The 21,905-nt window shown below is 43.5% G+C and overlaps 1 protein-coding gene across 1 annotated transcript in view; it reads right to left on the reverse strand.

Annotated features, from left to right (window-relative positions):
- The window catches only part of NRG2 (neuregulin 2), a 209,885-nt gene that overhangs the window by 90,358 nt on the left and 97,622 nt on the right, over nt 1–21,905 (reverse strand). The window contains exon 2 of the mRNA XM_084850839.1: nt 2,927–3,098. Coding sequence (XP_084706965.1) covers nt 2,927–3,098 — 172 coding nt within the window. The remainder of the gene's footprint in view (nt 1–2,926; nt 3,099–21,905) is intronic.

Below are 21,905 nucleotides of genomic sequence, written 5' to 3' on the forward strand. Positions count from 1 at the left end.
CCAGTAAATGCTACTGGTGTTGCGCTAGAGGTCACTTATGCTAGCACAGCATTATTTACATTGGTGGCAGTGTCAAATAGGATACTGCTTATAGTAGCCTGCCTCATCCTCAAGTTCTTACAGCTGATGTTCTCTATATTTTGTAGGGATGTCAGAGAATTTCACCACGAATCTCGGGGAGGCCAAATGCCAGCGCATTCGCCCCCCAAAATCGGTGGTGGAATTGTCTGCCCCCCCCCCCAGGACGGGACTTAACTTGGGCGGATTCTCCTGGCGGCGGCAGCGGTTTGGCGGCGGCAGCAGCCAGTCTTCCAACCGGCTACCGCCGCCGCCATTTCCAGTAAAAAAACCCAAAAACCAAAAAAACGTGATAGGCTATGTAAAGATTTACGTAGCCTATCATGGCTAGATTTTTAAAAAACACCGTGATAGGCTACGTAAATGTTTACGTAGCCTATCATGGCTGATTTAAAAGAAAAAAAATGCACGTACGCAAATGGCAGCGCCCATGGGCGCCGCCATTTGCGTTCCTTATTTTGGCATGTCTTAGTCTACGTAAACATTTACGTAGACTGAGACGGCGAAAATAGGGGGAACGCAAATAGCGTAGACGCTATGCTATTTGCGTACCCCTTATTTTTGCTGTCTTAGTCTACATAAGTGTTTACGTAGACTAAGACGTGCCAAAATAAGGAACGCAAATGGCGGCGCCCATGGGCGCTGCCATTTGCGTATGCGCATTTTTTTTTTCTTTTAAATCAGCCGTGATAGGCTACGTAAACATTTACGTAGGCTATCACGGCTGACTTCAGGGATGCAAACGGCGGCGGCTACGGCCGCCGCCATTTGCATCTCTGCTAGCCAGTGGCCGGTTGTCCAGCCACTGGCCGTGCTGGCCGGCAGCTCTGCAGAATCCCTGCGGAGTGGAGCCGGCTGGCCAGAATTTTGGGGGGAGGGATGGAGCGCCTCCCCCCCCACCACGAATTTCACCCTTCGAAAAGGTAAGTGACTTTCGTACATCCCTAATATTTTGCCTCTTGCTCAGGTTCTCCAGCTTCTTCTGTTTAAAGTTACAACAACATAAGAACTACTTTACTGGAGCACACCAAGGATCCATCTAGCCCCCAGCCTCCCACTGGAGCCAACAACGTGCCCCTTGGAAGCTCCAAGCAGAGCAACATGGAGAGAGCAATCTCCTGTAGTTTGTCCTCAACATCATGTACATTAAGACGATGTGGCATTAAGGAGTCAGTGGGGCTTTCTGCTTCTGTTTTAAATGCAGGATCACAACGACTCCCTTTTTCATGTGCTTCATTCCCCCGCCCTTCTCCCTGTATCTGAGTCTTCCATTATCTTTCATTGATCTCGCTCCTCTTCACAATGGGGTAATTTGATAGCTAATTATCTGCGATCTCTTTAGAAATGGAACAAAGGGCATTTAGAGCAGGAGCCGCCCTGGAGGGTCACGGCAGGGTCACGGCTCATGTAAAGAGCCCGCAAACTTCCACGAAGGAGCCATCTCAATCGCAGGATGAAAGCTCAGTGTGAAGGAGCCCAACGTCACAATTAGAGGAGAGTGGATTTCCCGTGTTCTGTTTCTTTATTGTTCCATGAGTTTGTTTCATCCTTTCATCCACTCCTGAATTCTGTTTTAATTAGATTTTCAAAGATTAATTCTGGAACTGAAACACCGGTTTGCACATCTTTCAGTTCTGCTCCCTGGCAGCCTCCTAGCAGCGTTTCCAGGTTGAGAAGGCCATGGGAGCCCTAACCGTGCTCCACCAGTGCTGGATCGGTTTCACAGGGGTTGGGATATTATAATTTTTGCTGAAATAAATGTATCTTCAAATTCAGAAGGGCCTCACATCATAGAATAAGTTTATACAAAGATGGCTACTATTTGCAACTTTTTGGAACAAGTTACAAAGCAATATGCACGGTTATCACTAGTCCAAATGAACCATGTTACTGGATATAGGATGATCACTGATAGTGTCAGAATGACATCTGATTATGTATCTTGTTTCCTTCGACTGCATGCATGTGGATATTGAACTGGACCTCGATTTAAGTGCATACAATTGGGCTGGTGGAAGCAGACTTCCCCACCTCCTCCTCTTCCTTGGTAGCCTCTCCAGCACCCCCAAAATACTACACAGATGGTTGGTGGGACCTATTGAATGGGACATGTTGTGCTGCAAAGGGCTAAGAGGGAAGGAGGAATCCTGCAAACCAGGCAGAAGCATGCTCCTTTAGCAAGGTCCTCCAACCACCAGCCAAAGGGGCTGCCATGGGAAGCAAGGGGCTGTGAAGTCTGCTTCTATCAGCCCCGTTGCATGTGCCTTAATCTGAAACCAACTCATGCATTAGAGAAATAAAGAAATACATAAATATCCAGGATATATTATGTGAGTGAGAATGGCTTTTATACCTGCCAGGCCCAGGAACACGCTGAGCTTCAAAGAGCATGTTTAGTTCATTGCAGCCAGACACATGAAAAAGAGTATTGTGCAATATGTATTTGCGTGTATGGACACCCCCCTCCCCCCCCCTTTTTGGCCTGTTCTTGTGCTGCTGGCGGCCTTGTTTCTTGGTCACAACATGCTTAGCTAAGATACGTATCTTCTTCCTTTGAGCCCAAGCTGAGCCTTGGAACACTGATGTTAGTAAGAAAAAAATGTACCTGAGCATGTTATGAATACATCTCTCTCACCACCAGTACCCAGAGCCACCTAGCACTGCGTGGTGTGGGAAAAGACTTAAGCCTGGGCACCTCTTTAGTCAGAAATTAATTACTCTTAACCATTTTTTCAGGGAATGCAGGTATAAGGTGACAATTATATGAACAATGGTTGTTGTTTTAAAGAGAGAGGTTACAGACATTTCAAAGTTTTTTTAAGGTGGAAAGCCTCTGTTTTATACTTACTTCCCATTCCCATATTTTATTCTGACATCTTTGCTCTTTTTCAGTTCTTTGCCATCTTTAAACCATTTGTAGGAGGGCTGGGGATTCCCAGCGCTTGCTTCACATTTCAAAGAAACCTTGGCCCCCACGTCCGCAGTCAGGCTCCTCAGCTTCTTGAGTTTCGGAGGGACGGCTGAAAAGAGATGAAAAAGCAAAGTCAGGTCCATACAGCTGTCAGTCCCCCAACTGCGTATAGTGCTAGGAGATGACAGTGGAAGTGCGCTCAGCAAACGTGAAGGTGTCGTGCCTCCCTCCACCCCTACGGTGAGCTGCTCATTCTTTATCTGACCGCAAGTCATCATTACCATCGACTGTTTTTCCGAAACGTGAAAGCAGAGGCGATCCGGTGCCTTTCACAAGCTGCTTTTTACCCTGGGCATCTAGAGCAGAGTATGTTCCCAGCCCGCAGCTCCCCCATTGGTATTCCTGCCGCGCGTTTTCAGTCCAACACCTCCCCACCGCCCTTCGGCATGAGTGCCGGCACCCCTTCGTTCCCCAGCACCAGAGACACAAATGCGCATCGAAGTGGGAAGCTAAATGGCAGCTTAAGCTCAGGCAGGGCTCTCTCTGAGGATGCTTCTTGCCCTCATTCTGATGCGGCTGCCACAAATGCCTTTGCCCCTTGCTTCTTGCCTCGCTTACCTTTGCTGCGGTCGACAGACATGCTGTTGACTCCACAGCCCGTGCTGATCTGAATGGAAGCATTTGGCTATCAGAAGGGGAGAGGAGGAGGACTCTCTTCCTTTCAGTTCAGCCACAATCACTGCAGATTTTTTTTGATGCTCCTGTGCCTGCCTGTTTGTTCTGGGGATGTACTGTACGCTAGCTTTTCTGCTGCCAAGAGGGAAGACGCTAAAACGCATCTCCCTAGAGAAAACAACTGGGAATACAGAAGGTCATTCAGCTTCTCAAAACAACAGGCTTCCCTCCCAAACAGTAGCAGCAAGACCCCCACAAGGAAAATCTGCCTGTGAGAACGGATAAACAGGGCGGAGAAGCAAGAGCCTGGGCCACAAAAGAGTGAAAATTCGGCAAACAGATAATTAGAAGTCCTCACACAACCACCATCTGATAAACAGCCCCAGCCAGCAGGTTTCTGGGGCTGCCAAAGTGACTATGACCTTTACTGGATGCTTAAGTAGCCAAAGGAATTTAACCCATGCGGCACCAGGAAAGAATGTAGCCAAAATTTCCCCACCAATGTGCCACTGCCTCACCGTGAGATGAAGCACAGCAACCTTCTTGATATTCCTCTTCACTAATATAACTGATATTTTGTATTAAATGCAGCCTCATTTATATGAATGCCCTGGAGGGTATCAAAAATATAACCTAAATTTGAATAAATCATCATAACCATGCTAGTTACATTAGTTATCCTAGCATAGCTTTCCACTTGTTTATTCTACATTGCCTAAGAGATAGTTCTATTCCATATATCACTGTCATAAACAAAAATACATACAGACTAGAAAACTCTCTGTCAGATCCTTGGCATTCATAGTGTAGAAAGAGGTGGTGCTACTGCCACTGTTAATGGTGAGCCCTGGCCCCTGCCACTGAAAAACTGTTTGAGAATTTCTCCGTCCCCTGTTGAAATTTGCTGTAATGGTCCCCTTAATTTCTCTGCCCATAAACAGGGTAGGGGGATTTTGAAAGGCCACTTGCACACAGCTCTTTAATGCACAAATGAACCAGAATCAATTTTGTTCACACTAGAAATATCAGTCATGGGGGGAAAGAGAAAGCTTGGCCAGCAGTGAAGTCACATTGACTAGAATTACCACAGACAGTGAGGAAAAAAAAAGAAAAAAATCTGTTCTTTCACATGGGAGCTCGCCACGGAAATGAAGCTGCAGCCGTTAGATGACAAAGGTTACCCTGGAGAGCATCGTAAGGCAGGTCCAAGTCACAGGACCATTTCTGAGTGGGGCAATTTACCACAAGTTGGTTCTTCCCTGGACATTTTGCGTGGAAAGGCAGTCTTGTGAATACTCCGTATAACATAAGCTACGAGTTACCACACCTTGTAAAAAAGATTCTGAGACAGCATTAAAAAACAACAACAACCCATCACCACCACCAATAAGGTTTGCAGAACCAGAATGGAGCTCTATCTAAAATGTGGAAAGGACGTGGGTACTTCTAGCTGCTTCACAATGTGCTTTTAACAATGCACATTGCTTAGATAATCTCCCTAAGGATTAGAATAGCCAAAATTCACTACAAAATAATTTCACTATGGGGAAAAAAGACATTTTGGAATTTTTTAAAAAATCCAAAATCTAGGTGGAAAGTGCTGGAGATGTCAACAAAATAGGAAGATCTTTGTTCTTATATGGTGACAGTGCCTTAACGTACAGAAATCCTGGGAAGATACCTTGGGGATGATAAAATAAACTGATCTGCTGAATTATTCACTAGTGTTTCTCCAAGGCCACGTCCCTGTATCAGAGAAGATCCCAAAGCTGCAAATCTTCAGTGTATTAGCCTCAGCAACAATACTGATTGCTACGCTTTGGAAGAGGACATTAGTCCCAGTTATCCAAAATATGGGAGTTATAAAATTATTCAAAGAAATATAAAACAAACAGAAACAGAAAAAACAACAACATTTGGCTAGAACAAGCCATGACTCCTAGTGTTCACAATATGTGGTGCAAGCTTCACGAAACCTGTCCTCACGCACACTGTTGAATAAAGAAAAAAGTAAAAGGGGGGGAATAATTAAAGGGCATGGTAGCAAACCCTATCTGCAATTTAAGGTTGGAAAGGAGAGTTCCCCCCAGCAGAGCATTTGGGTGAAGACCTGGTCTGCGTACAAAAGATCCAGGATTGCATGACGGGTCCTCATTGCTTCTGCATCCCAGCATGCCTCTACGGAAGCCAAGGTTTATGTCCTAATCTAAATGGTCTGTCACCATTTTTAGGTTTAAACTTCAGACAGGCCTTTTAAATTAAATGTACCTTCTATAACTTAAATATTGGTGGGTTTTTCATAAAGAAGAATTCTGTGACTCTCAAAAGCTCACACAAGTACTTCAGCCCTTGGCAGGAACATGAAAGTCAGCGGGGTCTGGCTTAAAACCAGACAAGGATGTCCACCTTCTCCATTGAGAATGTGATTGATGTGTGGAACCCCTGGCATGTGCTGTTAGACAGAACAGTGGTACTCATGGTTTTGTGCCTGTGAATATAAAATTATCCTGATGATCTTTTGTTGTTAATTTCGAAACTCCAGCCATCCGTTCTGCCTTTGATGAAACTAATTAATAATTCTGGTGATTTGTCTGGTTATGCAATTAACTGGTCAAAGTCAGAACTGGTCAAAGTCAGATGCCGATTGGAGAGAGGGTATATTCTATTGCATTAACTAACTGGCAGTTTTGATAGTGTCCCCATATTTTATTACCTATCAGGAAATACTTATCCCTAGAGATATATCTCAAATAATTGGGCTAAATTTAAATGAGTTGCTTAATGATATTTCACAAGATATAGATAGATGGGCATCTTTACTGTTGAGTTTGTGGGGTAAGGTTAATGCACTTAAGATTAATACTATACCTCAAATTGTTTACGTTATACGAGGGATTCCTTTACTTATACTTGGCAAATATTTCCAAAAGCTTACTGCTTTGTTTCATTATTTTTTGGGGGAGGGGGGGTCCTTTCCACCAGGAATATCTTTGAAAAGGATGCAACTCCGAATTAAAGAAGGTGGGTTTGGCTTTCCAGATCTTGCTATGTATCTGCTGACCTGTAATAAGCTCTAGCCTTTTCCACTTAGACACCGTGATCAGTTTTGGAAACCTCCTGTCTGGAGCCTCTCTCCAAATGGGTGGCATTAGGTTCTCAGCATATTACAGTGGATAGGGCTCCTCCCACAATTTCAGTGGGTAGAGACATGTGGTGTATAATTTCACGCCAATTACAGTTTGATCCATTTTCCCATGCCAAATTGACTCTATGGGGAAATCCCAATTTAAACAATGGAAAGAAAATGTTTTTGTGGTGGACCTGGGTGGATAAGATGATTTTTACTTTAGATCAATTATTGGGTGTTATGAGTTTTTGCAGTTTTGGGCTTTGCGAGATAAATTTGATTTGTCTGCCACCGCTGCGCTGAATGGCAGCATTTGCAATTGCAACATTTCTCAGAATCTAGGTTTGGTCCTGCTGCTTTCACAGCCTCGGAGTCCCCTTTGCTATTGGAAACACTTACTGAAGCTGAGGAGGTATGCTGACCCACAATACCTACGATCAGTGAATAAATATGATACCCAAGGCCTTAAGCAGGAATGAAACGGGGAACTGGATTGTCCTACTTCGCCTTATCAATGGATCACTGCTTCGGCGTCTGTATCTGATGTGTCTGTGGATATTTGGTTACATCTCATTCAGCAAAAACTCTGTTTCTGGTCTATTAGACACCACAATGTCTCTTTAATAAAGGCTTGTCTAATTCGGCCAATTGTTGGAGGTGTAATACAGGTAATCCTTCTTTTAATCATATGTTTTGGAAATGCTCAATAGTTGCCTCGCTTGGGGAGTAAGTTATACGGATAAACTTTGTACTGGAATACTCTTTAATACTTACTGATGTACATGTTCTTCTAAATTATTTTAATATTTGCTTCGCGGAACTTAACACACGGTCAGAGTAAATGGATTTCCTGTGGCCTTTTGACCACTGAAAGACTGATACTATAACACTGGAAGGATAAATGCTGACCTCCTATAATGCAATGGATTGAAGACCTAACAACACTAGCAACATTTGAAAGGGTGGTATACTGGCGTCACTTGCAAATGGACCTATATATGGATATTTGGTCTGCTTTTATTGCAGTTTATGTATAATCAATTATTTTTTCTTTTTTAGAATGTTGTAATAATTGAAACTGAGATCTTTAAAGTATGTAGCTACATATTAGTGTTTAAAAAATATCTGTTGTTCTTTCAGCCACACAGACTCAGAATTCTACCCAGCCATCCAACAGAAATGCAGATATTTAGCAACATTCCTTAGCCCTGAGCATTTTCTCTTTGTGTTCAAGGCCCAAAGAAAGAGAACATGTATCCTGCCTGGGTGATACCAGCACTGTGGAAAGGATGCAGAGTCCTCAAAAAACATTTTACTATTACCAAAAGGGATGTGTATTCTGAGGAGGACGCATGGCCCAGCTGAAAAGTCTTCTCTTTTATAATGAGCCACAGAAGAAGACCACTTCTACTCATCAGTATACATTCATTTTAAAATGGAGGGATAGTATGAAGGGTTTGTGTGAGCCTCTCTTCAGCACCACCCCTTTAATATTGTCTCCCCCTTCTACACTCATTTAGTCATGCCTCTCCTTCATTTTAGATCATCATAAAAATACCCTTGCTGGATCAAGTCAAAGGTCTATCTGCTCCAACATTCTCCCTACAATAACAGACGTACCTGGGAAACTTACAAGGAGACCATGATGGCATCCCCCCTCTCCCCTCCCTGCCCCAAGGCGGTACCAGGCTCCATTTGGCTATCATGGCTCACACCCACTGAGAATCTTTAAAAACGCACACACACGCCAGTCTAAACTATTCGTCATCCTAGGTGTGAATTCCATAACTTAATTTGGTGCAATATGAAGGAATACTGGCCTTTATCTGTACCAAGCATACTGCCAATCAATTTCCTTGAGTGGCCTAATCAAGAAATATGAAAGAGGAATTTGAAAAAACACTCTGCACAATTAATAATTGTATAAATTGTTGCTGCCCTCCTCTTAGTCGTTATTGTCTTCCTAAACTAAAAGGCCCCCGAACTTTTCAAGCTTACATCAAAGGCAATTTGTTCTGACATCACTCCCACGTTATTTCTAGCTTGATCCTACATGTGCTTACTCACAACATGATCCTTACCCCAGATCCACCAGCTGGAGGAGGTAACAATGGGACCAAGGTGTTCCTCTGTTGGCAGAATGGAGCTCCACCAGTGGAGGGGCACGTTGACCCCGGAGGCCCTAGTTACACCCACCAAAAGCTCTGCAGGTATAGGTAGACCTACTACCGGTGGTGCTTCTGCCGCTGGTGGGCCCAAGAAAAGGCATTTGTCAAAATATTACACAAAACCATGATGCTGATAATGCTTGAAGGATTAGCCTATTGCCTACTCAGCATAACTGCCTTTAAGATTTTTTATTATTATTTTGAATAGTTGCTGTTAACTTGCTTTATTATTTTTATTTCTTTAAAAAAATGTTTTGCAACTCATGGCTGTCCCTGGTTTTCCAGGATGAAGGCCTGTTAAGTGAATAACTCACATGTATAGAGACTAGAGCTGGACTAAACATTCTCAAAGGAAAACAAAAGGCTGTGGTGAGTGGTGAAAGGAGGGTGGGTCTCTCAAACAATTTTGGGGGTGCGGGATGAAACTGGGATTAGGAAGAGCCAGTGTGGTACTCCTACAAGCAGCTCCCTTGCTTGCAGCTACCATTCCCACCCCCACCCAGAAAACTGCCCTGAGAATGACATCATGGTTAGAGGATTCTGGCAAAATAAAAACTGTGTCCCCTAGCTGAGACTTGGGCCCACCATTTTTCACAAAGGGGCTCCGATCAGAGCAACACACTATGTGATCATATATCATCGTTCCCAGGGACAGCGTCATGGAAATGACCAATGCTAGCCAGCAGCCACAGGGAGAAGTACCAGGGTGGAAGGTTTCCTACCATCCATCCCCAAAGCAACAAAGGCATCCACATGTCCTTGGCTTGTGATTAGGACCGCAAGGGGCATTCTGAGCCACCAGAAAATAGTGATGGCAGAGAATTCCGCCACGGATCACGGTGAAGCCGAATGCCAGTGCATTCGGCCCCCCGAAATCTGTAGCGGAACGGCCTGCCACCCCCCCACCCCCCCGCAGATCCCCCCCGGGACGAGACTTACCTGGGGCGGATCTTCCGGGTGGCGGCGGCTCCGGCTCCGGCGGCTGGTCTTCCGACCAGCTGCCGCCGCTGCCATTTGCAGTTTTTTTTTTTTTTTTTACAGAGACGTTATAGGCTACATAAGTTGTTACGTAGCCTAAAACGTCTGGGTAAAAAAAAAAAAAAAAAGGCGTACGCAAATGGCGGCGGCTACGGCCACCGCCATTTGCGTACACCTGTGTTTGTTTGTTTTTACCCAAACGTTTTAGGCTATGTAAAAACTTACGTAGCCTAAAACAACTGGGTAAAAAAAAAAAAAAAAAAGGCGTACGTAAATGGCGGCGGCTACGGCTGCCGCCATTTGCGTTCCTTAGTTTGGGCCGTCTTAGTCTACGTAAATATTTACGTAGACTAAGACAGCGAAAATAAGGGGAACGCAAATAGCGTCCACTACGCTATTTGCGTTCCCCTTATTTTTGCCGTCTTAGTCTACGTAAATATTTAAGTTTTGTTTTGTTTTTTCCCCAGAGCCCTCCGCGGCCAGAAATCCGGCTGCGGACGGCTCTGGCCTGGCTGGGCATGGCTGGCTGCTCCGTGGAGCTGCCGCGGAGCACAGCTGGTTGTGTAGGATTCCGGGGGGGGGAGGAACGGATCGCCTCCCCCCCCGGCAAGGATTCCGGGGGGAGGGACGGAACGCCTCCCCCCCCATCAACATAATCCGCGAAAGGTAAGTGACTTTCGTACATCCCTACCAGAAAACTTAAGTGACATTGTTCAAAATCAGTATATTTTTTGCAAGTTAATTTCATTGCTTTAGAATAACATTTAATTGTTTTCATAATTAGCAAAGTCCCAAACCTGTTGTTACTTAAAGTATATTGTTGTTCTAATATGATGGATGCTTTAAAAATACATGACTATTTTTTTATAATGTTTGACCAGTTGATCAGACAAATCTTTTTCGAATCTGGTCAGTTACCCAAACAGAGGTCCATGTAATGGCGTCATGATACTTGCTGTTTCATTCAGTTGAATCCAGCCATTGTGCAACAGGATTTCCCACTTCCCTCCTCCCCACTGCAGTCTTCCATGCATACCCAAAATCTGTTCTGGAGGGTCCCCCAACCCTCTAGAGCAGACATGGGGAGGGGGGAGAGGAAATCCATTCCACTACCCGTGTCTATTCTACTAGTGGATGTCCACCATTGGGTCCAAACCCCAGCCTTATATTTCCAGTTCCTAGCATGAAATTCGCTGTTTTTGCTTCCACAGCCCTTTCAGTAAACATCCCACAATTTCAACCTATTTCCTAGATAGTAAATTCAGCCCCCTCAGAAACCCCCCAAATGAGAACATAAATAATTATAAATAAGTTAAATATGTTAAATATGATTCAACTGAACAGCAGTGCATACTTTCCTGTTTCAGTAAATTTTACTGGGTAAGTTACTGAGTAAACTATAAAACCAGAGATACTTTTAATTCTGGCATCATGCCATTCAATAAGGTCAACCACTACAGGAACTTCTGTATGGCCATTTGTTGTGGACAATGTAACTTTGTTTTTTTCTTGTACTTATCCAGAGCCAATCTCATTGTTGTCAATAAATTCAGTTTCACTTCTAAGTCTTTTTTTTAATATACTATCTTCAGCATAATTGAAAGGGATGTGCAAGAGAGATTTTGAAATGGTGTACTAGAACCCATTATTATTATTATTATTATTATAAATAATGGATTTATATACTGCTGACTATACTTTAAAAAATCTCTAAACAGTTTACAAGAAAATTAAATACATTAAAATTCATGATATACATTAAAATACAATTAAAATACATAATAATTGCAAAAACATGTATATAAAACATTAATAAAAACCTATTAAAAGCAATTCAACACCATAATTACAAACAAACAGATTGGGCATCACACTCACTCAGGAAAGGCCTGGGTAAAGAAATGGGTCTTTAGTTGGTGCCTCCCGAATACCAAATGGGAGCTCATTCCATAAGGTGGGTGCCACTGTGGAAAAGGCCTTCCCAAGTGCTGTGAGACAGCAATCTGCAGGCCATGGTACAATGCAGCCAGGCCTTCTCCGATTATCTTAATGATCACACAGATCTGTATTGGGGAAGGTGATCTGCCAGGTAACCTGGTCCCGAGCTGATCAGGGCTTAATGTTCAATATGCCAAAGTCCCTTGTTCCAGACAATCAGCACCCATCTATATTCCTACCAAAAATTATTTAAAACTGCCTTTTCAAAATTTACCTAATGTCAATCTAGAAATATTTCTTAATCTATTGAGATAAATGCCAGCAACATCCGAAATTTCTCTTAAAGTGGTATAAATTGCAAATGTGGGACCTGTCAAAATTCATGTGATTTATCAGAACTTTATTTAACACATTTACACCCACTTCCCTATATAATTCAAGATAACTTGCAAGTATAGTACAATAACAATACATAAAAACAAAGAAATAAGCCAGCAAACCCAAATCTCTATTCCATCTAATCTGATAGGAGTGATGTAATGCCCCTTAGTTACCAAACGTTTTGTGACTTATAAATAAACTTTCATATCAGGGCTGCTACAAAAGACCTTAAGTAAAATTCAGACAGTCTTGTTTCTTTTGCTGATGTACTCAAGGGCCTTACAATGCAATCCTATGTATGTTTTCTCAAAAGGAAGTTCTGCTGTGTTTGGTGGGGCTTACTCCCGGATAAGCACAGGATTGTAGCCTAAACCTCTTAACTGAGTGTTTATATTTTTCTACTTTGTAAATATTGAAAGAAACAAGGTTTGAATCTAACACGTTCTATAACAGGTTCCTTATATGATGTAACCCTATGGAGTTAAATCCAACATTGTTTGAATGCTCGTCCATGTGCGTAACAGGACTTCCCCTACTCTCCTCCCCCTTTGCCCAAATCTGTCTTGGAGAGTTCCCCAGCCCTCTGAAGAATATTTGGGGGTGCACAGGGAGCTTCAGAGAGGGGAGGGAAACTCTATTCCACCAGTAGTTTCCATTCTGCTGGCAGAATACGACCCATTATTCTTTTTCAAAGCTCATATCTTCTTATTCCATAACGTCCCAGTTTTAAAACTTTCTGCAAACTTTGCTTTCAGACTTTACCTAGAAGTGTTGATAGAGGAATACATGAGTGAATTCCTCTTTCCACACTTCTGGGTTACACCCAAAGTCATGACATGGGGTTCCTTCACATGGAGCTTTTATCCTGCAATTGAGATTGCTCCTTCACAGAAGTTTGCAGGCTCTTTACATGATGCTGTGATCATTCAAGGCATCTCCTGCACTAAATGCCCTTTGTTCCGTTTTTAGATAGATCGCAGATCTATCAAATTACCCCATTGTGTTCCACTTCAGTTTCCTCTGTGAAAAGAGTAAAACCGGCAAGAAGAGGAGTGAGATCAATGAAAGATAATTGAAGACTCAGATACAGGGGGAAGGAAGCTGATGAAAAGGGGAGTCGTCGTGATCCTGCATTTAAAACGGAAGCAGAAAGCCCTGCTTTAAATGCAGGGTTTTAGGCTGGTGTAGAGATGCCCTTGAGCATCTCACCAAGAACTGTACAAACTAGATGCACATTGAAAAACATGCACAGAATGTGATTTTCCTTAGAACTACTTTCCCCCAATGGATGCATGTAGTTACTAAGCCCACTTCTAAAAATCAGAAGGTTGTGAAAATCCTGTAAATGTTCCTGACCAAAATAAAGTACAGCAAATCTTGTGGAGAAAATTAGCCCAAGGTAAGTAGAGCAGTGAAACAGAACCCAAGTACTGTATATGTCAGTACATGCTCTTGTTCCCCTTGCAAGGAGCATCCGCTTGTTCTCCCTGCCACTCTCTTTCCTCCCTTGAGCACCTCTCCCTACGTTGTCTCCCCCTCTGTTGAAATTTAGACTGTCCATTCCTCGAGGCAGGAATCTGACTTTCTTTGCTTATGTTACACTGTAAAGCAAAGTATACATTGATAGTGCTATATTAGTAATAACCTGATTGAGATAAAGTCATTCCCAAACAGTAGCATAAAAAATAACACAAAAATGGTTCTCACCTGATGGCCTAATGGGGTAGCAGCAGGAGTCACCACTTTAGACATTATATGGAACTGTGGAAAGAGGAAGCACAAGTCACTCATGCATCCTCTTTTCAATGTCCAAACCCACCCACGCAACCTGCTCCTGTGCCTGCTGGTTTGGCAGCAACTCCCATTGAGTTAAATGGGGCTTACTTCCAAGTGAGTGTGCATAGGACTATGGTATTAAAAATTAATGTAACTGAGACTCTATCAGAAGAATTCAAATGTAAATAACTTTTTTTAAAAGTATCACCAATAGCAAATAATTACTAGTTGTATGTTACTTGCTCCAAGGAGCCTTGTCCTTTTTTGGAGCCTTTAACATATATCGAAGAGGAGTCACAACTATTTCTTGTTTTAAAGGCACTAAAATGCCTGGTCTGAGGCAAGCTTTTAAATTATAACAAGTCTGCAGATCTGAAACTCCAAATCCACTTCCATTAACCAGAGCTATTTTCTTTTAAAGTTTCAAAGTTTGCTATATTTCACATACATTTCAACAACAAATCTGCCATGGTTCTAACTAGCATATGAATTGGAAGGTTCTTCAATTTTAAGAAGAACTAGCTGGCCTTAGGGCAGATATATATTCTATATCATTGACCTTTACATGACTGTGTTAATCTATGTCCCCAGTCTGCACACTTCCCAGTTTTTGACAGCTTGATTTCTCCGGGTGAGACGATCCAAAGAGTTCATACCTCAATTCTCCTAGATCCATGTCCGAGCATCCAGGTTCAGGACTGAATCCAGGAGTACACTATCCTGGTGCCACCGAACCCCAAAACTCCAGACAACCTCTCCCATCGGTTTCATGTATTTGTTAAATATCATGGAGGCTGAGATGGAACCCTGAGCGACACCACAGGCCAATGGCTATGGCATCAAACAGGAGTCCCCCAACACCACCTTCTGAGATCTCCCCTCGCAGATGGGCCAACACACCCTAAAACGGTACTTCCAAGTCCCATCCCAGACAGATGCATCAGAAAGATACCATGGATGAAAGTTTCAAAAGTCGCTGAGACATCCAGCAGAATCAACAGAGACACATTCCCCTTGTCTAGCTCCAAAATGGACCAAGGTGGCCAAAGTAGTCTCTGTCATATAATCAGGCCTGAAGCCAGATTAAAATATATCTAGATAATCTGCCTCATCCAGAAACCCCTGAAGCTGAGACACCATCACATGAACCAGCATCTTGCTCAAGAATGGAATACTGGAGACTGGCCAGAAATTATCCAATACAAATATGAATTGACATTGCTCATAACAATATTTTATTTTTGTTCTGTAGGGCATCCTTTCCCTGAAGGTCTTCCTTCCCTTGGTGTGCAGTTTTTACCTGTTTGCAACCATTTCTGTGCACCCATAACATACCTTTAGGGGGTTTGTCTTTTAAATTCTATCAAAAACTCAGAGGAGTTGCAGGGTTGTTGCCCTTCTTGGTTTGATGGAAATCCAATGGAAATTGTAAAAGGAGGGATTGCATTTTTCATCAATTATATGTCATGTCTTGATGCCATCAGAAAATCCATCTCTTCAAGTTACATTCCTCAGCTTTTAAAATGTTATAATAAATGGCACCAGAATCAATTGTTTTGCAATTTGTTCAGGGTCACTCTGTACATTTAATGTATTAAAAGGTATGTACAATAAACCACAGAAGTCAAAACAAATTAATTTTAGAGTTCTAGAAATCTAAATTAATCTACAAAACAGTTGGAATCACTGAAAATACCCCTGTTTGGGCTGCAGTTCTATGCACGTTTATCTGGAACAAGTCTGATCGAATTCAATGGTAATTATTTCTGGGCAGACATGTATAGGATTGTGCTGTTAGACAATGAAAACACATTCCTCAGGCTTCTGTAAGGCTCAGTACCAGAGCAATCCTATGGTCTGTGGGAGGATGCCCCAGAGGCCATAGGATATGGTGGGCCCCCACCCCTCCAAGGCTGTAGACAGAGCTACAACTTCAGGGGGGAATCTGAGCATTGTGCCCTCAGAAAGAATGGAAAGGGAGGGAGGAGACTCACCTGCACCTGGGGAGGAGAAGCTGAGGATCTAGTTCAGTGTGACAGAGCACATGCTTGGCAGGCAGAAGGTCCCAGGTTCGATCCCCAGCTTCTCCAGGTAGGGCTACGAAAGAATCCTGCCTGAAACCCGTGAGAGCCACTGCCAGTCAGTGTTGACAATACTGGGCTAGATGGACCAATGGTCTGGCTCAGTATAAGGCAGCTTCCTATGTTCCTATGACCTCTCAGGCCTCTGGCAGCACAACCCAGCTAGACAGGCTTAGAGGCCCATCTAGCTAACAGGCTTTTAGGAAGGCGGGGAGGCAAAAATTGCATCCATCATTCCTTCTGCCCAGCTAGCAACAACCTTACTGGGTATAGGATTTTCAGAAGCCTCCAGTCTTGAAGGTTTCCATCCAGCAGGTGGCAATTCTGTAGGACTGCACCCTAAATTACTGTTTTATGGCTGCCATGATGCATTTTTGGGAGCAAATTTTGCTCAAACGGTTGAGATAATTCCTCCAGCACAATTCATTCTCCACTTTTTAAGCTATCAATCCAGTTGTCAGAAGTTTTCCCTTGTAAAATGGTCACGGAATGCCTCCACTATATGGGTAGAATACCCAAAGCAGTTGCCTAAAACTAACTAAGAAGGTCGGTGCCTTCATTTCAAGGCATGCTAGTTTCTTTCTTGATTTATTCTTGGAGTTGACTTATGTGCCTGGGCACCACTGAGACACTCAAAGAAGCTACACACCCAGCCTTTGTTGCAAGGGGCAGAGGAAATGAATTGCAAAATTAAACATCTACCCCTAAAGTAAGTATATTACTTTAAGATCGATCTTAGAAGACTTCTATGGATTTAATTAGTGTAGCTTTGATTATACTTGGCACTGAATGTAACAGCTTTAATGACAAAAATATATTATAATTTAGGTGCTTTGGGGCATCATTTAGGTGTCTTAACTTAAAAACATAATTAACCCTAAATGAGCAATCTGCCTCTATATTGTCTAATGATGGGAAGAGTATCAGAGGGCACATCTCACCCAGCAGGATATATTCATAAAAGACAGATGTTTGGATAAAAAGAGCATTATTCACACTGACACAGGGCAATATGGATGAGGGGGAAGACACGAGGAACATCAGATTAGACAAATTAAGGTTCCCAAAATGATGTTTTTTTCTAAGTATCCTAAGTATATGACTATTGTAAAATTCCAGCTTCCATAAAATGGATGTTATATTGTAGTCTCTCTCTCTTTTCTGAAGTAACAGTTTTACTTTTAGTTATTTCAAACATGACTTTTTTCACAGTTCTGCAATACTACCCAAACAACTCATGAAATTCTCAATCCTGCTTATTTAGGTTTATTGATTAAAAAAACCCTCAATATGTCCATAAAATTGAAGAGTTCATTGGTAAAACACCCTGTGATAAATAGGGTTGCGTGAATCAGCTAGCTGAAGTTCTCCAAATTCCACCTTGAAGCTCATTCTGACTCGCGTCTATATCAGATTGCGAGCTTTGTCATTTTTGCATGAAAATCTGTATTTTTGTGCGTATTTTTCCAAACGTATGCATCAATTGTGCCCATCTTTGAAATGTACACATTCTTCTCCCATTGATTAAAGTGTATTTGGGCAAATTTTTCAAAAGTACGCATTTCTTCATGCTCATTTTTCAAATGTACACATGCTGTCAAGCACATTTTTGGGGTCCACAGATCACATTGCAAGCTCAGCAACGTACAGAATTTGACCACAGGTTGCATCTGAGTCCACGTTTGGTCTGGAAGCTGAGAACTGGGTAAATCCTGATCAAACAAGGAACTGAAATGAATTTCTCATACATCCCTAGTGATAAACCCCCTTACTGATAAGACCACCTCAGAGCTAATTTAGCATCCCTGCAAAACCTTGAAAGAGCTAAATATATCCAAGCCCCAACCTTGGCCTAGAGAGACTGACTCGTCACAGAGGTCAAAGCTTTTACTATACCTCTCCCCAGCTCAATAAATCTATCTCCTATCATTGTAACCTTCACCAGTCTCCAGGAAACAAAACTTCCCTTGGTCCTCATCAATCTCCACCACTTGGACTTCCAGTTCTCATTCCTCCCTGCTCCACTCCTGTCCATCTCCCCCACCCCATTTATACCGTGGTCTCAGCAGCTTGGAGTCACTGCTTCCCCTGGCATTGCGCCCTCACCTATTCCCGTAATCATCTTCAGGTGGAGCAACACTGGCAGAAACGCCAGCTAGGTCCGTAATTCCCTAAGGGCAACACTTGATGACTGTCAGGCTCTTCCAGTCTCCTCATTAGGTCTTCTAATTAACACATACTGAAGTTTTGCTAACTGTGACAGCAAGGCTGGCAATTACAACGCATAACCCAGGCATAGGCAACATGGTGCCCCCAGAAGAAACTAATCAATTTGGATAAGTAAATGGGTGAAAATGGACAATATCCCAAAAGCCTGATAATGCAATTTTATCTCTACAGACTAAGATATACAGTCACTGCAAAAAAGCGTACAATCATGTCATTCAATACCAGAAGTAACTAAGGGAACACTCCTTAGCTGGGGAATGCTGGGAGTTGTAGGACTTATTTCTGTCTAAACATGCATAGTATTGTGCTCTAAATGTACTGCAACCAAAGGTCTTCTTCGGTGGTCTAGTTTGCAAAAATATATGCAATCTTATTTTTTCCAAATGTTTCCAGTTTTTTCTGGGCCTTCGCCTCTCTAGCGCTTATCCAGGTTTGGTTTCTTTTGGAGGAAGAGATCACTGTAGATTTATGTAATATTTGAGTTTTATTAACAAATATTAAATATTTCAGGACAGAGACCCACCCCTGTAATGCATTAATCCTGATGTAATTCTGGGTATTTCTTCATTAAGCAAATAACCCGCAAAAACCCACATCCTTTCCGGAGCTTCCCACTTTTGGTTTCTTTGTGGGATTAGGAAGGGATCCTTTACACAGCAGCCATGTGGTTTGAACTGAGGGAGTGCCTCCCTCCCTCCTGGGCATGTCTGCAAAGGAGGGGGAGGAGTCTTGTTTTCGTAGCTCAACTTCTGCTGTGCTGTTTTCTTGCAGCCCCCAGGAAACTGCTCCCTTACTTCTGAGTAGAGATAATACCATGGTATAAGTCTGCAATTGTGGGCACACTTACCCGGGAGTAAGCTGCACTGAACTCAGTGGGACTTACTTCTGGGTAGACATAAGATCACCCTGTAAGTCTGCAATCCTCGGCACACTTACGTAGGAGTAAGCCCTATTGAACTTAATAGGGTGCTCTGAAACAACAAAGGACATTGCTTCTGAGCTTGGTGGGGTGGGGGATCAGATGTGTCTCCCTTCATTGCAGGGGGGCATTTTATCCTCTTCTCCCTCCAATTCAGAAATGTGGAGGCAGTAGTTGTCACAATCAGCAGGCAATTCTTGCCCTCGTGCCTGTCAAATCTGCTCCGGTCTCCTTCCCTGCAACCCCGCTCCCATCCTCAATGCCTTTGTCATCCTGATCGCGCCCTCAGCAACTGAAAACAAATGCTAACGGCAGGCAGGCAGAGCAGTTTCTTCTGATATGGGAGAATTTCACGTGGAGGTCATGGCGCTCCTGTTCTGTGGGCGGGGAAAAAAAAAATATTACATTTTTTGCATTTGGGGAAAATGCAGGATAGGCTGGGGAAAATGGCAGGAGACACCATGGAGGGTAACGGTGTCATCCAAAGAGCCCACAAACTTCCATGACAGAGCCATCTCAATAGCAGGATAAAAGCTCTGTGTGATGAACCCCTCTGTTACCCCTGTTGAAAAATATAAAAGGTCCATTGCAGCACTTTGGAGCGCTGTTTGCCACACCAACAGAGAATGGCACGGCTTTCTGTGTCCAGTCGCTGTTTTATGCCCTGTTAAAACAGTAGCAGCACAAAGACAGCGACCCTTCATGTCTTCCTTGGAGTAGCCAAGATCCCTTAGGTGTTCCTGTTCAGTCTCCAGGCTGCTAACTGAAGCAAGCCTGGACTTGAGTGGAACACCTATCCACATGGCAATAGGGTCTTCCTGGTCAGCATCATGAGTAACCCTAGACTGACCAACTCCAAAGATCTAGAAACCAAGGTCAGAACGGATTCGCCCAAACAATTTCCACCATTTATGAGGAGAGGATTTAGGGGTAGGGTTCAAAGGGCCTGAATCTTAAGAACAGGATGTTTGCTAGCTGGGCCTAGGATCCACATCCCAACTAAGAAGACAGACATTACAGAATGCCACCACATCAGAAGCCAAATTCTTGGTGCCAAGCTGTGCTGTATCAATAAAGTAGTCAGCCGGGAGAATAGCAGCTAGGGAGCTATTCCTCAAAACATCTCCCAAATCTCATTTGATATGTCAGCATCCAATGCAGCAAACTATTTGCCTAGATAGACACTGTTCTAGAGAAGAGAGACCTGGTCACACATGCTCTGATCAATGCTGAGGACGCTTTGAAGCCCTGTGCATGGATGTCACCAACTCCCTGCTGCTATAATTTCAGAGGAAGTGAAAGTGTCTGTTCATGGCACCTGGAAGCACTCCATTACCATAAACACTCTGCCAAGCAATTGTGTTGAGAGCCAGTTTGTTCTCATTCTTCTTCCTGAATCCTGATTGGATTAGACCAGGTGTGGGCAGAAGATAGATCAGATCTACTGGTAGATATCTTGGTGATTTGCAGCAGATTGGCAAGAATTTCTTAACAATAGCAACAACAAAAAGACTGCCCCCCATCACACACACACCCCAGAATTATACTGCTTGAAATAAAGAATGCTGGGGGTAACCAGGAGTGGCTTTTATGTGGAAGGACTGTGAGTTCAGTGCAGTTCTAGGACTTGAAACATTTCTGGGCTTAAAATTATTTAATTCTAGGTTGAGTCAACAGTGTTCCTTCTTGTCTGTGTATTTCTATGTCAGTTGCTGGGGAAGATGAGCAGGAGGGTGCTGTTACACTCATGTGCTAGTTGTGGGTTTCCCACAGGCAGCTGGTTGGCCACTGTATGAACAGAAGGCTGGACTAGATAGACCTTTGATCTGATCCAAGCAGGTCTCTTCTTAAAGTTCTTCCCCACCCTAGACCATTATCTGCTCCCTTGCTAGGCCTGAAGTTTGACCACCTTGGCTGGTACCAAGCCCTTTATTTCAAAGGCAATAAGCTGTTTTGCCCACCACAAGAACTTGGAATTGGCATATCACCCTGCTAAATTGCCACTAGGGGCTGACATTTTTTGGTTTGGGAATCTGGCCATTGTCCCTTGGTCAGGCTGGGCTAGTTGCCTGGGCCCTGCCAGGGGTATCCAAAACGGCATCAACGCCATTTCCCACACACAGACACATGGCAAAATCTACTGCTGAGTGCCTTCTCCTCCTTTGAATGCTGATCTGTGTCCACCTACGGTGGTAGGAGGCAGTTAGTGCTGCCATGGGGCGGCGGGTAGAAAAGCAACTTCTCAGTCTTATGCCTATTACAGGGAGGGTGGTAAATAGAACACTGGATCACTGCTTGGCTCTTTGCTGTTCCCAGGAGCCTTAGCTGACCCCCATTCCCAGCCATGGGAGTCAAAGAGAGACAGAGCTGAGTAGAGAGTTGGCTGCTTGGAGCGGCTTTCCCACTGCTCTGGCCCAGAGGGAAGGGCAGCTAGGCCCAAAGCCAGAAAACCAGCCCCCGCAGGTTCCCAGAGACTGAAAAGGATGATGCCCTTGCAGAAAAGCTGGAGGCGCCCACCACGGACCCCGGTATATGTAAGTGCCAGGAGGAACTGGCATGCTTTAGTGGGGTCACTCGGACAGCAGTTACAGAGGACACCCTGCCTTGGACCAAGTTAAAGCCCAGGTCATAGAAATATACCTTG

Source organism: Heloderma suspectum, chromosome 4 (assembly GCF_057233095.1).
Source record: "Heloderma suspectum isolate Gila_16-S chromosome 4, 16-S_ref, whole genome shotgun sequence".
NCBI classification, from domain to species: Eukaryota; Metazoa; Chordata; class Lepidosauria; order Squamata; family Helodermatidae; genus Heloderma; species Heloderma suspectum.